This window comes from Tenrec ecaudatus, chromosome 11 (genome assembly GCF_050624435.1).
Source record: "Tenrec ecaudatus isolate mTenEca1 chromosome 11, mTenEca1.hap1, whole genome shotgun sequence".
Classification (NCBI taxonomy): Eukaryota; Metazoa; Chordata; class Mammalia; order Afrosoricida; family Tenrecidae; genus Tenrec; species Tenrec ecaudatus.
Window position 1 is genome coordinate 95,843,438 of NC_134540.1, and position 16,569 is coordinate 95,860,006.

A 16,569-nucleotide genomic window follows, 5' to 3' on the forward strand; every position below is an offset into this window, starting at 1 on the left:
ACGAAAAAGGCCAATAGGTTGGAAGTATGAATACTGAACATCATACTGTCCGTAAGGAAGCAGACTGCATCTTTCTAATTTGGAACAGCTTTTGGCTTCAAACTTTAAACTTGGTCGATAGTTTAGTGTTTTAAGCCACCGTTCTACCAGGAATATATAGAGCCAAAATATCCAAATCTGACTCTTACCCTCCACACACACACCTTTTTTTTTTTTATCCCAGTCGTCCTTCAAATTCCCACTACTTTTAATTGTGATCTTAATTTTCTTTGACTCATTGATAATGGATTTGCCCCTTTACTTATTACCTTAAGCTTTTTAATCTAGCCCCCCCCCCCAATGATGTTTTAGAATTGTTTAGGGGGTATAAAAGAAACCTCAAAGATCATTAATATATGGAAAACATTTATTAAGTTTTAAACAGTACAAAGATAGATCCAGCAGATGAGGGGAACTGTTAGCAAGAGGTAACAATGGCAACCAAAGGTTTACAGAGACTCAAGACTGACATAAGACGCGGGAGGACAAAGGAACCTATCACAGGAGCTTGCTGGTGGCAGATCAAGTACATCATAATTGCAGCAGGATTACAGAAAAGGGAAATAGGACCGTGATTTGGGGCACAAGCCTTAGGCTAAACAGAACATCTCAAAGTAATCAGGGCATGGCTCTTGACATGCAACCCTAGTCTCCGTCCAGGACCCACCTAGGCAAGCAAGCTTGTGTGGAAAGAAGGACACTGCCCTCCCTGGGCTGGTTAGGGGGAGTGACAGTAGTCCTCTGTTTTCCAGTGCACTCTGCCTGAGTACGGACTGCTCACATTCCCAGGTAATAGTCAAAAGAAACAGTCACATCCCCCAATTTATGACACCCATTGCCAAATTGAGAATATGGGCATGATCTTTGGAAGATTCTAAGGGGAAAACAGATTTGAGAAGGGAAAGGATTAGCTCCTAAGAATGGCCTGACTATTCTAGTGTGTACCTGTAGTGAATGTATGGAGAGGAAGTTGGTTGGTTGCTTGAGGTTGAAATCGTGGAAGGTCCTGGAAAAGTTGATGGTATTGGCGGTCATTTGAAATAAATAGCATGCCAAAAATGCTTCCGAATTTTTCTATGCATTGGGAAAGAGGTTTCTAGTGTTGCTTGTTTATGCAAGGAGGCTCCAAAAGTTATTGGAAAGGGGGGGTTAGAAGATAATGGACTTTTTCCCATGAGCTTTTGAATCCATATATTGGCCTTAGTGTATTTCAGATCTTTATAATGTTGCTAGGCTTATGACTGACAGTGTGTTCTCTTGATAATACTCAAGTTACTAGATAAAAATAGATAATTGAACCAAGTTATACTGATAAAAAGATAAATTTTTAGATTTTCTGGTTTTGAAATCTATAAATCCTTTTACTCATTTTCATGAATAACCCAGTGAAAAGAAAGAAAGACCTAATGCAGGAAATGTGTAGGGCCTCTAAAAATAAATGCTTCTGGTCTAATTCCCTCAAATGGCTGTTTTTCTTCTGTTTACTTTTTAACCTTTGGCAAATTTTTAAAAAATGCTATATTGTATGTTCACATTTTGATTATAATAAATTACTACCTGATTTCCAAAATATTACTAGTCTAAAACAGAATTCATAGAAAGTTCTAATTTTTACTTTTATCTTTTAGGCTGAAGAACAGTTGAGAATTGTTGAAGAACAAAGAAAGATTCATGAGGAAAGGATGAAACTAGAACAAGAGCGACAACGTCAACAAAAGGAAGAACAAAAAATTATCCTGGGCAAGGGGAAGTCCAGGCCCAAACTGTCCTTCTCATTGAAAACCCAGGATTAAATTGAAAACTGAACTTTTTATGCCCACCCACTCCCCCCCCACACCCAAAAAAAACCCAGAAAAACTTTGTATGGTAGCTTCATGTTGAAGTGTTTTTTTTCCTTTTCTTTTTTTTTTGTTATTTTAATTTGGAAAATATGGAAAATTAGCTTGTTCTAATAGGGGCTATGCTCTGCAATTCCTTTTATTCCCTTTAACTTCCATTAAGTCAAATCCTTATCAGATCATTGACTTCTAAAAAGTGATATATTTTCACACTTTAGAGTCCTGTATTAGTGGTCTGAAGAACAGATCACTTTATATAAACTGGATGGTCTGATAAGGTTTACTGACTCACTGACTTCAGAGTTATACTCTGTTTATTACACCGTATGCTGGTTTTGCTGACTTTTTTTTTTTTAATATTTATTTTTTTAAAAAAGGAAAAGTTGGTAATTGTGATAGAAAATCCCCAGGGTACTACTGGACTTGTGTAGTCTATTGTTAAACCAGTGTCCTTATGATACTGTTGCTCTTGATGTTCCTGATACAGGTAAGGAAACAATTGGTCAACTCCAACACAGAATATATATGCAGTTCAGTATTGTCTCTGTTCAATTTGTTTTTATTTCATTTACAAATCAAACCAGCATTCCCCATTGTGTAAATAAATGATTTTGCTGAATAAAGTAAAGTCTTAAATTCATATGTTTTAAGCAATTTTTTTTAAGTTCTGTGAAGACTTAGGGGGTGGTTTATATTTTGATGATTAACAATTTAGAAATCTTTAGAATTATGCTAGAATTCCTCTTCTCGTTTATACTTTTAACATAGGGTTTATATGTACATTGACTATAAATGTGAATTAAAATTTAATGACTATTTTTACAAATACTGACTTTATGATGATAGAATAAATAAGACATCAGTATTACCTTCAAAATAGACTAAGAGCACCCAGGAAACAAGACAAAACATTTCAGTTCTCAAACCTGTGCCTCAGTTTTAGGATATAAGAATTAACATCTTCAATTATGTTTAAGAAAGACTGGGAAATTGCCTCTAAAATTATGTGGGTTTTAGGTTATTTTCAAACTGAGCCATAAGGTGGGGGGAACCTCGAACTCTTCAAAAGCTGAGAATAGTCAAATCACCATCAGTTTAGTGTACTTGCAAGTTCATTTTGGGGGCAGAATTGTTTAAAATTTTTACAAGGGTGTTTTTTTTTTTGCATGTGGTGTTTTATGGATGGATTTTTCTTCCATTTATACGCTAGAATCAGCTTAATTTATCCCTTTCATGTATCTAAAAATACTGGTATTAAAACATTATTTGAGAAAAGGATGTGGTTATAAAAGTACTACTTGAGATGTATCAATGTGTCTTCAAAGAAAATGTTACCCAATATTTTTGAGAAAGTTTGGGTGATGAGTCTTTAAGATTGCAAACAAGTTAATGAGATGACAATGGGTAGGTTTTTTGTGTGGATGCATGCGAAGAAGAATGCTATTGCTCTGGTTCTGAGCTCTCTGAGTCTTCACGTGGTGAGGAATAAAAACACTTAAGTATCTTTAAAGATAGAATTTTAAATAAGCATGAACTGTAGTGAGACTGACTTTTAGTAAACATGGTATCCTAAAACATTCATAATAATTTAGAGACTATATAGGTTGTTTCTAAGTTTTTAATTTTTAAATATGTTATCTCTATTCATATAGTTTTTTTCAATGTAACTTCTTTCAGTACTCACACATTGTTAAGTTCTATTTTCATGTTTTAGGAAATGTTTATTTTAATATTGTGTTGCTAAACGTATTTTCTAAACATTGTATCTAAAAAAAGTATCTTGGACTTTAAAAATACTGGAAATCAGTTTATGTGTGCCTTTTACTTAAAAAGATTTTTTTTTCCACATATGATGTGAAATCACAGTAAGTTGCTTAGTGACATTGTGGTAATCCTTGATGTTGAAGATTCTCATCAGATACTGAAATGTTCCTGTGCTTGCTGACCAAATACTAATCTCTGCCAGGTTACAGGAAAGAGGATGTAATTGTTAATGAAATAATATACACCTGGTCTTTTCTGTGCTGCAACAATGTAGTTATTTGTTCCATTTGTTTCCACTGCCTTTATGTACGTATTATAAAAGTTCAATTTATATCTCTATTTACCAGTTCAGCTGTTCCATAATTTATTAAATATGCCCTGAGTCATACTTTGTTTTCTTAGATTCTTAAATTCATTATAGAATTCTAATAACTGTTTATTTTTATTACAGTATTTAAAATATGTAGTCATTGCCATTTATATTGTGGAGTTTTCAGGATTATCAATTGTATAAACTAAACCTTTAAATTAGCTTGGTGTGAGGACTCGTTCATGCTTGCAACTATTAAGAAAGGTTGAGATTTATTACTTAATTTCATGAAGATGTTAAAAATAAAGCCCTCTCCTTAGTTAACTACTTAGCCATTTAGTTTTGTTACTATATGTCTATAGCTTTATGTTGCCACCTTTTGTAGAAATTCCTGTGGCAAATAAACAGAATTCTAAAGTCAAGCATATAATTCTGAATAAATGGACTACCTATAATTTCTGATGCCTCACTATTAAAGATTCAGTTGGTCACGTAACATTTTCAGAAGCTCTTAACTAGAGCTTCTACTTAGCTTGAGTAATTATCTTTACACCTAAAACCACTTGCCTGTTTCTGCTTTTACTGACCATGAAAAATTCTAAAGACCTGCTATCTTTGTCAGATTCGCAGTGTTCCCGCACCCACACGGGTCTTGTGTACCTAAGTACTAATGTGCTCTTTGTGGTCGCAAAGGGAAACCAAACCAGTTGGCACAGAGTCTGCTCCAGCTTGGGGTGACCACATGTTTTTCAAAGTTGACCTCCGTAGAGTTCTCAGGGGTCATCTTTTTGCAGGCCACCTGAGACATCTCTGGGTGAATTCCAGTGCTTACCCATTTGTGCCACCCAAAGGGTTCCAGTAAGCAGGCTTTCATCCAGAATTGGTCCTGAAGCCCAATCCATAAATGCCGCTTGTCATTTGTTGAAAAGGTGATTTGATTGCATTCCCTGCGAACACTAGCTAAAGGAGAGGTCGGCAACAAGACAGTACAGGACTGCAATGTAAATGTGACACTGTGTGAACTTGCTTGACCCTGGCCCGTTACTGTATTTTACAACGTAATCAGAGTGCTTGCTTGCTTTCCCCCTCTGCACCAAATTCAGTTATACCCTGTGTACGTACACATCGGATCTCTAAACATTTCACCAAAGGTCACGTTTGAACAGCTGATTGCTTTTACCAAACCACCAGTACAGATCAAGACATGGGGATTCTGCTTATATTTTGTTGTGGACCATAAATCCAGTGAATTAAAATGTAATGCCTTCTTCCATTGACCCAGTGGTTTCACAACCACTTGAGGGTGTATAGTGTAACTATATTTTCCAAATTGGTACACTTAGCAACCTGAGTTTTTATTGGGCAGAATAGAATGTGTTCTCTCTAAATTTGGGTGATAATCTTTTTTTCCAGACAATAAAGATAAAATAAAGAAACAAAGGTGTAGGTAATTGCAGTTGGTTCTCAGGAGGTGTAAATGGGTAGAAAGTGACTATAGACCCACCATATGAGATTGTTAACTTCCTTCACCACCATCTAGGGGATCCCTTTAAAGAATTTTTGTAGAACAGTTAGCACTCTTAGCTATTTTAATTTTCTTATTGATTTCATTTCTATCTCCTTTCCATAAAGTGAGAGTCGTGTTAGGTTACAGTATTAGAATTAATAAGATAAAAATCAAAATAATTGCGCACAAACCACTGTTGCGTTCTTTGCTTCTGACTCAAAGTACGCAACAGTGGTTTGTGTGCAATTATCTGTTAACCCACTATTAAACTAAAAAATGAATTAGTTGTCATGAGTAGACATCTACTCGGTGATCCTATACTAAAGTAAAAGTGTGCCTGTAAGTCTCTGAACCTGACCCTATTGCAGGCCCAGAAGGCTTCATTTTCCCTCTCTGATGGAGCAGCTCGTGGTTTTGAACTGTTGACCTTGCACTTAACCTGGGCGAATGCAAAATTCACTATGCCACCAGGCTTCCTTGTCCTGGAACGCTCAGGGCTAGGTACAGCACCATCCACAACAGTTATATATAGCCCATTGTTTTCACCGCCCCTCCACTTGATGTCCTCCAGGAACTGGTCTCTCCTGACAGCAAGCCCAAGTGGTTGAGACAAGGTTTGCCATCCTTGCTTCTAATGAGCCTTCTGGTTGTACTTCAAGATAGATTTGTTCTTTTAACAGTCCATGTCACTTTCAAATGCACCTATTTTTCTTTGGTCTTCCTTATTCAATGGCCACCTTTTGCACTTGAGGGGATATAAAATACCATGGCTTGTGTCGGATGTATCTTAGTCCTCAAAAGTCACATCCTTGCTTTCCAGTATTACAAAGGTCTTGTGCAGCAGATTTACTTCATACAACCTATCTTGGTCTCAACTGCTGCCACCATGAACAATGCAGATCCAAGCAAAACCAAATCCTCGACAACTTCAATCTTTTCTCCAATTATCATGTTACCCATTGATCTAGTTGTAAGGATTTTGACTTTATTGAGTTGTAATTCATACTGAAGAGTGCAGTCATTAATTTTCATGAACTAATGCTTCAAGTCCTCACTTTAACAAGCAAGATTGTGTATCTGCATATTGGAGGGTGTTAATAAGCCTTCCTCCCGCTCTGGCTCTGCCGCAGCCTTCATAGATCCCAGCTTCTCCGATTACACCACCAGGGCTCCTAAACAGTGCACTCGTCATTTTATCTCCACCCTCTCCATTATAACACAGAACGGGATGACAAATTTAATCTTGCAAAACCACTTGGTTTGCAAATAAGACAGCCATGTGCAATTGGACCTAGTGCTGCATTTCCACTATGTGACGCTTTTGCATCCAGTAATATAAAAAGTGTAAGATAGAGCTAGATTTAAATGACCAGTGGAAAATATGCTGTCCAAAAGGAAAAGAACGAATTGTCAACGAAACTTCTGTTACAAGAAAATAGATTCAGACCGCAAGCCTGATAGAACAAACCTTTTCTATCAAAATCTTACGTATTAGGCTCCAATGGAAGATATTTTGATGTATAACCTGAATTTTAAAGCAGATAAATGATGAAGGGGTGTTGCAAAGTTGATTTTAAGAAAAGGCTTTATTTTACTTTTGGTTGAAAGGTTTTCCCTTTAGAAATAAGTTGGGCAAAATGTTATTTACCAAAGAGTTCTAACTTCTGTGATTTCCATTAAATCATTACAAGTTTGGGAAGCAGAAGGACACAATAGTAGAAAAGACAGCCACATAGAAGATGTATCTGACAACAATCATGAAATTGCAGTAGTCTTCAATTTACATGATTTTTTACGACCAACATAGAATGTTTCTGTGTTCAAGAAGTGTATAAGAAACTATTAACTATAAATTCCAAAGACCAAAACATGCTTAGGATTCCAAAGGGAGTAGAATAATCTAGGTGCATTTCCTTGGACAAAATTCATTGCCCTGTTTTTAAAAACGAATTGCCCAATTATTTATATTCACTACCCCATTGTAACCATATCTTTTGTAATCAATGACACCTGAAATTCCCAATCTTTTTATTTGACATTTAGAAATTTGTTCTTAACAGTAAACAAAATTTCTGCTGAAATAAAATCGTTTTTAGTGGGCTGAAATCGGTCCTGGTAAAATGACAGATTTTCAAAAACAAGTTTCTCCTAGACTTTTGCATTTAAAGTCCACATTCAGGAAGTATTAAGTGGATGTGACTGCTGCTTCCTCTGGGGGCTGCTTCAAAGCATGTGCTTTAAATAGACTGCATTGCCAATAAATGTATGCAACAACTGGCATAATATATGTAGACTAATGCCTTTCGTTATCCAAACTAATACCAAAACAGCAGTGGAAATTTAAGTTGGTTGATAATGCTTCTCACATAGTCCTTATGTTTAGTTGGTCTGTCATTCCCTATTTATTGAATGTAATCATATTCACACACTAAATTGTGCAATAGGAAATTAGGATTCGTCTGGGTCAAATACACTTTTTTAAAGGAAGCGATTTTAAAAATGTACACTTAAAATTTTTTCTCAAGGTATAATGTTTTGGATGTGAGGATATCTAATTTAGAGAGAACGATCATTTTGGAAGCCACTGCTATTTTGAGACAATGCAAATTTCCTTTATTTCCTCTACTTGAAGGAGGATGTAGCGAACTAAAAGGTCACAAGTTACACAAAATACATTAGCTAAATGGGAGATTCTGGTTGTATTGAGATATTCAGTTTTAGTTCCTTCAAAAGATCATTAAAGCAAGTTAGATTTCAAACGAATTCCTTAAATATATTTTTAAGCTTATTCAAAATGACTTTTTTCTATTTAAATAACCTCCCGCCCTTCCTGGCTTTTTAGAAGTTTTTTCTGACTGTGAAGCAGCATATAGTCTGAGCCTTTTTTTTTTCATTCTTCAAATTGAAAGCTGCTCTGAAATGGTGATTATGGAAAAAATAAAGTTTTCTCTTAAAGGTGTATTTGGAAAAATATGAGTATATGCCTTAAGTACCTTAAATAGTGTTTTCAAATTTAACACCACAGTCTATATTTTTAAACTTGAAATCTGCATTATGTCCAAAATACGAATACTTAAAAAACAACCTGAAAGCTTTAAAGATTATTTTTTAAAAAAATAAGTCGAAAGATAACAAGTATCTTAACGAGATGTTTCGCCATATGTACTTACCCTTTTAAATTTAGTTTAATCAATAATTTGGTTGACTAACGAAGAAATGCAATTGGTAAGAATCCCGTCCGGTTTGTTGTGTTTGAAACAGGAATCCTGGCGTGGGCTGCTGGATTTTTACAAAGCAGGTTGAGGGAGTACCAACACATTTTCTTCTGTTTACTTTTTTTCAGGCTGTGAATTTACAGTTTCACTGTGCTTATTTCAACCATATTCTCCCTACTGTAGGCTTTTTTTTTTTTTAAGTACCATTTGTACTTTCTGATCTGATTAGATACCACAATCCTCCTTCCGGGTATTGTGCTCTCAAGATACAGAGAAGTACTATTGGTCGCTAGTGGGCGCTGTGGATCCGTAGAAAAATCATTGCTTTGAGGTTCGTCAAGCAGTTTGCTGAACAGAATCAAAGTAATAAAGAATTTCCTGCTTCCTCTTCATTTGTGTCTTTTAGGAATTAGAAATAAGGCTATGCATCGACCTCTATATCCCACATGTGTCTGTATCACTTTCTAAATTCCCGGTCACCTTTAGGTACGCGTGAGCTTCCCATGGAAGCTAATTATGGAGAAAGCCTAGACTACACGTGCTTGCTCAGTGGGGTTTTCTCTGGGCGGGGGGAAGTGTGTGGAATGTGGAACGGATGGGGGAAAAAAGCGCCCACCAGGAAAGTGTGGAGAGGAGAAAGTGGCACGAAATCTGACAGTAGGAATGGTGACGATATTCACACACAAGTTGAGAGCCCCTAATTATCTGCTGCAAATTGCGTCGCCTAGTCCTTTTGAAGTCGCTTTGCATTTCCAGGCCCTATTGACTTAGGTAGGCTCCCCGAGCTGATTGTTTTGTAACAAAATACATTTTGAAACCCATCATTAAGAGGCATCGTGAGAAACAGCAAAGGGAGCCAAGGAACTTGTTGGGTGTGGATGCGTGTGGGAGGGGCGAGGAAGGGTGTGTAAAAGTCTTGAACACAGAATGACCATAAACAAACAAAAAAAAACCAATCGTCAAGAAAATGAAAGAGTAAACCCACTGCAAACGTTGCAAGTCTCGCCCTCTAACTTGTGTGGAGTGCTGACGTCAGAACTTTCGCCGGGGGTTAAGAACCGAGGGACGCAATGTGGGGAGGGGCCCTCGCTGAGAGCAAGGGAGCGCTGCGGAACGGCTGGAGAGGGATCGCCTGGCCTTTCATTGTCCTTTCCTACGCCCCACTCCGAGTCGCTCCTCTGCCGAAACGCCTTCCCCAGCAGCGTCTCCAAGATGACGGAGCAGAAGACAATTCTCCGCCGCTCTGGGTGAGCCCTTGTTAGTGAGTTGGTGCCCAGAGAATACACACAGTACGGAGACTTTCCTGCACTGCGCTCAGCACTACCAAGTCCGGTTCCCGGGACTCGGCGCTGGGGGGCGGGGACTTACCTGTCAGACGGCCGCCCCGCCTCGCCGCGATCGAATGTCGGCGGCGGGAGGCGGCTGACGGACAGGCCGGTCTGCCAACCAGAGCGCGGTTTCCGCCAGGGTGGCCAATGGGCTGGGCGTCGAGGGGCGGGGACATACGTTTATATCGCTCTGACAGCGCGCCGGCGGCGCTGACTTTCCTTGCTCGGAGACGCGAGGCGGCGCCGGGAGCCGGCCGGAGCGGAGCCTGTGGTGCGCCCAGCCCCTCGGGTCGGGGCGCACACTCCCCGCACACACAAAGACACGCACACGCGTCCCGGCGGCCCCGCAGCCAGCAGCCCGGAAAGTGGCGGCAGCATCCAGCCCACGTCGGAGAGCAGGGACCCGAGCTTCGCTTCCCCCCCCCCCCGGTATTCGTGGGCTGAGAGCGAGGGGCGCAGGTTCCTGAGGAGCAGCAAGAATTAAAGAAGATTCCTACGCGCTCCCCCTCAGCGCCGGCGCCTCCTTCCTGAGGACTGGAAGATGGCATCGCGCCGACGCGGCTCCCGTGGACTCGGGGTGCTGCCCGCCCCTCTGGATCTATAGTCCGACGCTACCCTTCTCCGGGGCGGAACGCCCGCCCAGCCGAAGCCGCGTCCCGCGCCGCCGGCCACCCTCTTCGCCTCCCACCGGGCTCGTGCGTCCTCCTCTTGCCTTTTGTTTTTAAACCCCAGCGCGCCTTCTCCTCCGCTCGCCCGCCAGCGCGCCCGCCGTGGATACGTCCGGCACCCTGGATTCGTACGAGAGTCCGGCGACCGCCTTGCTTGCGGCGCGGCGATCGGGAGCCCGGAGCCCGCCGCGACGCCGCGCACCGAGCCTCGGCCTCGCGCCTTGAGAAGCCCCGGGAGGGCGAGCGCGTCGCAAGGATCCAGTGAGCTCTTGGAAGCAGGCTGGGCACGCCGATCGCACTCCCCGTCGCTCCGGATTCTTGGGGTTTTGCTCCCTCTTTTTTTGCCGGGGAGGATTGGGGATCCCGGGCCCACGCACCGCCCCTCCGAGGTCCGGAGGTCGCGCGGAGCTGGGAGTGGTGTGACCATGGCCGTGAGGAGGGACTCCGTGTGGAAGTACTGCTGGGGAGTTTTGATGGTTTTATGCAGAACTGCGATCTCCAGATCGATAGTTTTAGAACCTATCTATTGGAATTCCTCCAACTCCAAGTAAGTTGCGTCCGCGATCCGCCCCCCAAACCCGGCCGAGCTCCCTCGGTCCCCTCGCGTCCCAGCCCCGGCTGCGGCGCGCCGCTGGGAGGGAAGCGGAGCAGCGGGGCGCGCCTGCCCGCCGCGGGCTGCGCGCAGCCGAAAAAGGTTTGGGGTGATTTTGTGTGGTCGGGGGCTCGGCCCGTTCCCCGCACCACCCACCCCCGCAGCTCGCCGCCACATTTCACTAGGTGGAGACACCTCGCTTAGCTTTGGAACCCGAGCGCCGGCCAGAAAGGGTGTTCTCCCCCCCCCCCCCCCAGCACTCCTCAGCGCTAAAAGCCTCTGGTGGATCGGGTGTCGCGTCCCGGAAGGTCTCCGGTGGCGATACCTGACCCTCGGGGGATAGGGGGGGTGGGTTCCGAGGGCGAAAAGCAGGGGCGCAAATGGGCCGAGCCAGAGCGGAGGGGCTGGCGGGCCCTGGCGCTGGGGTGGGCGGGTAAGAAAGGCGGAGGTGTTGCCATTTGGAGAAACGCACGCGACCGCGCGGTCCCCGGGCGTCGCGGGGCGGGTGGCGGGAGTGGCGAGGGGGCCGTCTCCCCGGGCTGCCGCGCGGGCAGCGCCCGGTCCCCCGTGCGTCCGGTACCCCAGCGCGGCGCCGCCTGCCGAGGGCGCACCGGCAGCCGGCCGTCGAGAGAGAACGGGGGCGGCCTGCCCTCGCCTCGCCCTCCTGCATCCCCTGCCCCGGAGGCGCGCGGAGGAGGGCGCTTTCTCCGAGACAGACCCCTGGCGCGATGACCTTTTCTTCCTTCACGTCTAAGCCAGTGGTTCCCGATCTCGTTGGGTGGAGATTGCAGGCTTGGTGTCAAGGACGCACTGCTAACGCTTTGAGTACTATCCAGTAAACAAGGGCTCCCGAAGCCTTAGCCTTGGGGGAAACTGGGCAGGAATTCGACTAGTGGGATCCAACGTTGTATTTATTAAAGCCGGAAGAAAGGCTAGTCTGGCGGAGAGTAACTTTCCGTTTGGGCCAAGAAAGGAAATTCAGAATGCAGACAATGCTATACGCCCCTTAATATAAAGAGATCATACTCGTAATTTATCATCTGTGCAGGTAGGGCTAGATGTTACCTCATTCTCAGAATTCGCGTCGAATTACATTTCAAAAGAGCTGGCGTGTTAGCCGCAGGAAACTTGGGCAAAGTATGGCGGCATCGGCTGCTCCTGGAAGCGCATTTGATACTAGAAGCAAGACCAATGGCCTTAGTGAATGAAGTTGGGTATGGATTTGGGAGCAGAGGTGGCGGGTTGCTTTAGAAGCCACCCTCTATGGTAGACACTCCTTTTGAAAGTGGAGATTGAAAACTCGCCAAATTATTAGCCCAGAAGTCCCCATCAAAAAGGCGAGCCACAGTCAAAGTAGTCAACCTGAGTAAACAATTTCTCGCACGTTGCCTCAGATGGCGCTTCCACACACAGTCCTTAGAAGTTACTTAATGCAACCTCCTTCTAAGCAGCAAGAGCAGTGTGGGGTTTTTTGTTTGTTTGTTTGTTTGCTTGTTTGTTTTCTTTTAAGTCAGATGTTATGTTTGCTGAGCGTGGTTACCAAATTGTGAGTCACCTAGTGCCAGGCACCAAGCTCTGGCCCTGCACGCCAGAGCGGGCCCCGCCATACGGTGTGCAGGAGACACAGACGGGGAGCCAGGACCTGGATGCGGAGCGAGGCCCAGGCCAGTGCGCTCTTTATTCCTACAGAGGTCACTCTTCCATGCGCTGTGTTCGCGCCGCCAAACTTCCCCTTCCTTCTCCCCCGCCCTCCACCTCCTTTACCTTCCCGTCTTAGGCTTCCCTGTTTGCTCTACTTTTCACTTTCACTGGTGGGGGGGGCTCTCTCGGGGCGCTTTTTATCTTTCAAGATTCGATATTTATATTTAACACGAATGAAAAGGAATTCTCATTAACCCTTTCGTATCATTAAGACTCCAGTCTCCGTGTTTCTGGAGAATTAGAAATACTGACTTCTGAGGGGGAAAGGTTAGAGCAACGTTGATTTCAGCTTATTATTTAGAAGTCACTCGTTTTGTACTTGTTTTTCTTGAGGGGTGCGATGAAAGCTGATGTTTACTTGCCATCCTAATTATTAAAATTAGGGGTTCTCTCCCCCTCCATCCCCTTCCCTGGTGCTGTGGCCCTGGACGGATAGACCTACTAGAGGCCTGTGTTTGGGAGACACCTTACTCCCTGCACCGCTGCTGCTGCTGGTGTGATTGCTCCAGCCCGCAAGAGTAGAATTTATTTTTAAAATCTCACTCTAATGGCTTTGCCTGGAGGACTCTGGATAATTTGTCCCTGGAAAAGGTCTGTTTCACGAAGTATGTAGCTGCATGTACCTTGAGAAATGAGAAATTGTCTTCCTGGAGGAATGATATGAAAGAGCCTTTTTCTAAGTTTGGTGCCAGGGGGCTGATTGATTTGTGGAAGTTGCTTACTTATGGACCAGGGGAAAGTTTCCCTCAGTCAAGATGATGTTGCAGGAAGGTTACCAAATGCACTGAAGTTTCATGTCAGGTCGGAGGAGCCGGAGAACAATTCATTTGTAATGAAGCAACCCCCAGTAATTAGATTTGTTTCTTTTGGAGCTCAGCTTTTTTAGCAGGTGGTCCACATAGGGAGCTGGTTGAATACAGGGTTCAGAAAAGCCTTTGTAAATTCACCAGCTCCACAAAGACTTTAATCACACTGTCTTCTGCTTCCATCCCTGAGAGTTTATGGAATAATCAAAAGGCTTCTATACTAAGACATTAGCAACTGTCCTCCTAGATTATTCACCTGGCATCCATAGTGTCACGGGAGTTAAGTCCGTTATAGCCATTAGATTAGTTAAGCTTTGTCTTTTCTTGTTGTCGTTAATTCAGGACAGACTAGCAAACTCTCGCTTCTGTTTCTAAACATTTCAGTAGAATATTTTTCCTCCCCAGGCATGATTTTTTTAAAAGTCTAAATATTTGGCCCTTAGTTTTATATTAATCTCACCCAAAGTGAGTAAACCCATATCGAGATGGGTTTCTCAGATGAATGATACAGATTTTATTGAAAATTTCAGTGAGGGGTTAATTTTCTTAGATAGGGAAGGCTGCATTTCCCTACACATCACACACTAGTTAGTTAACAAAGCATTTTCCCTTCCCCATTTAATTTTCCCCTCCATAATACTGAGTTCCTGCTATTGATTGATCCAAAAGAATGGCTGAGTAATATCCAGATAACCTATCATACAGGGGCTGCACAACCGACAGGCTCTGAATAAATACGGACCTGTCGCGAGATTGATAAAATAAACTACAATGGATAGCCCTGTTTAAACAGTCCATTCAATAACGTATATAAGCCAGCCTGCCTGCCATTGTGTCTGAAATTCTTATTTTTGTAGGTAAACAAATGCACATTCACCACTGATTGAATAGCCCCTTGAACTCTGCTCCACAGTTTGCGTTTGGGTTAATCTTGTCGGTTTTCATAGAGAGAGAGAAAAGGAACAAAGCGCCAGGGGTGGGCTTGCTAGTGCTCTCACATCCACATTCCTCACGTTTTGTCAGGATGATAAACTGTAGGTAATGCACTGCCGTCCTTTCACAGGACAACTGAGCCAGCCAGAGCACAAAGAGGGAACCCAAGGGGTAGGTATCTCTCCACAGACTCAGTAGCCTTCTTGGAGACTGGAATTGATTTGGGAACCAGGTGTCATGTAGGGGCTGCACTTTTCAGCCTCTCCAATCACTGCTGCGGGCCTCAGAAGCTGGGAGCTAGAGGTTAAGACTATTTGTTAAGCACTTGGTTCTGAATCTTTTGACAAAGCAGAGCTGTTGACACTTGTCGGGCTGGTGGGGAGAAATGCAAATGAGTCTAGCCATCCCAAACGTTTCTGACTCCTTGGCTCTATTTAGGACGAGGACAGGTGAGTGAGCCTCATTTAGGCCCCAGACCAGCTGTGAAAGCTGCACGCTGGAAGAGCCCACTGAAGAATCATTGGTATGTTATTTTAGGGTAGTTATTTCTAAACCTCTTATCTGTGAACTTTAATGAGGTACATCCTCTGCTTTGTGGATCAGTATGATAAGTACCCTCAGAGCAACATAGCAGCAGAAGGCCCCCCCATTCCTCCACCTTGCCCTACACAGACGCTGCCAGCGCTTCAGGGTGACGCATGGCTTAGAGTGCCATCTCCCAGGAAGTGCCCGCGGTCACCTAGTGGGAGACTATTTGAGGTCCTCGCATCACTGCAGTGATGCGTCATACAAATGGGAGTGGCACGGAGAAGGGAATACAGAATGTGGCCCCTGATCCCACTTTAAAAAAAAAAGGCTCTGGCTCTTCCATTACCATTTTATGAAAACTTTAGTCTTTAAAATATTTAATTGCAAATTAGGAAAAGGAGACGCGTTCTTCTAAGAAAAATAGTGATTAAAATGGTACTCATGTCTGCCTAATCTCTGCCTGCCTTTGCACTGACATAAAGAACCTGTTTTTCAGGTCACTTATCATACATCTACATAGATTTGCTTATGAGCTCACCCTTTGTGTAGCGGAGTGGAGTCTTAAATAGGAGTGTTCAACTGTTTAAAATATTTTGATTAAAATATGCAGGACCCATAGAACTATAAGCTGCTAGTCAGGAATTAGCTCTCTCAGGGCCCCCTTTTCAGCCCCTCCCCCCCTTTCCAGGAGTGAATTAGAATGGGCTTGGAGGAGGACTATAAGAAAAGCAAAGAAGGAAGGATGGCAAATGGGACAGTGTTCGAACAGCTTGGAAAAACTCCTGTGGCTTCATTGTCTCCCTAAAGCCAAAGACTACAAAGACATAAGCAATTCACCCCTTCTCCCATGATGGAAAATGTAAACCGTTGACGTGGCTCCCCTGTTTAACTTGTTTAATTCTCATTTTAAATTCAGTACTATACTAGCCGTGTGAACTCTGAAGATTTCTTTAGTAATCCATTTTGTAGTTCCGAATCAAAAACAAAGTGAAAGGGGCTGACACAATTTGCTTTTATTTTTAGGCAAATCAACCCTGGTCATAGTTAATAAGGGGATTACAACCCAGACTAGGTCTTTACAGATGTAATGTAAATCAAGGGCAGAGTATAAAGAAACTGATCCCTTTTGATTGAAGTATGGTAAAAAGGCATAGAGAAACTAGCAGCAGTAATCTGATTGTATGGCAATAAAACCACCATTTTCTGTCTTTCAGATAAAAATAATGTGGTAAATCCATGCAGTTCATAAGATGTAAAGGCAGATAAAGACTGGAGCCATGGCAACATATAGATTAGCTTGATGTTAGAAATGACACGTCTCTGAAAGGGTGCAGGAATGG

The 16,569-nt window shown here is 43.0% G+C and overlaps 2 protein-coding genes across 2 annotated transcripts in view; both read left to right on the top strand.

Moving 5' to 3' along the window:
* The window catches only part of ARGLU1 (arginine and glutamate rich 1), a 28,485-nt gene extending 24,439 nt beyond the window's left edge, over positions 1 to 4,046 (top strand). The window contains exon 4 of the mRNA XM_075563436.1: positions 1,668 to 4,046. Within this exon, the coding sequence (XP_075419551.1) occupies positions 1,668 to 1,832 (165 nt within the window). The 3' untranslated portion in view covers positions 1,833 to 4,046. The remainder of the gene's footprint in view (positions 1 to 1,667) is intronic.
* A 6,564-nt stretch (positions 4,047 to 10,610) lies between these two features.
* EFNB2 (ephrin B2) overlaps positions 10,611 to 16,569 on the top strand; it is a 56,116-nt gene continuing 50,157 nt past the window's right edge. The window contains exon 1 of the mRNA XM_075563437.1: positions 10,611 to 11,216. Coding sequence (XP_075419552.1) covers positions 11,095 to 11,216 — 122 coding nt within the window. The 5' untranslated portion in view covers positions 10,611 to 11,094. The remainder of the gene's footprint in view (positions 11,217 to 16,569) is intronic.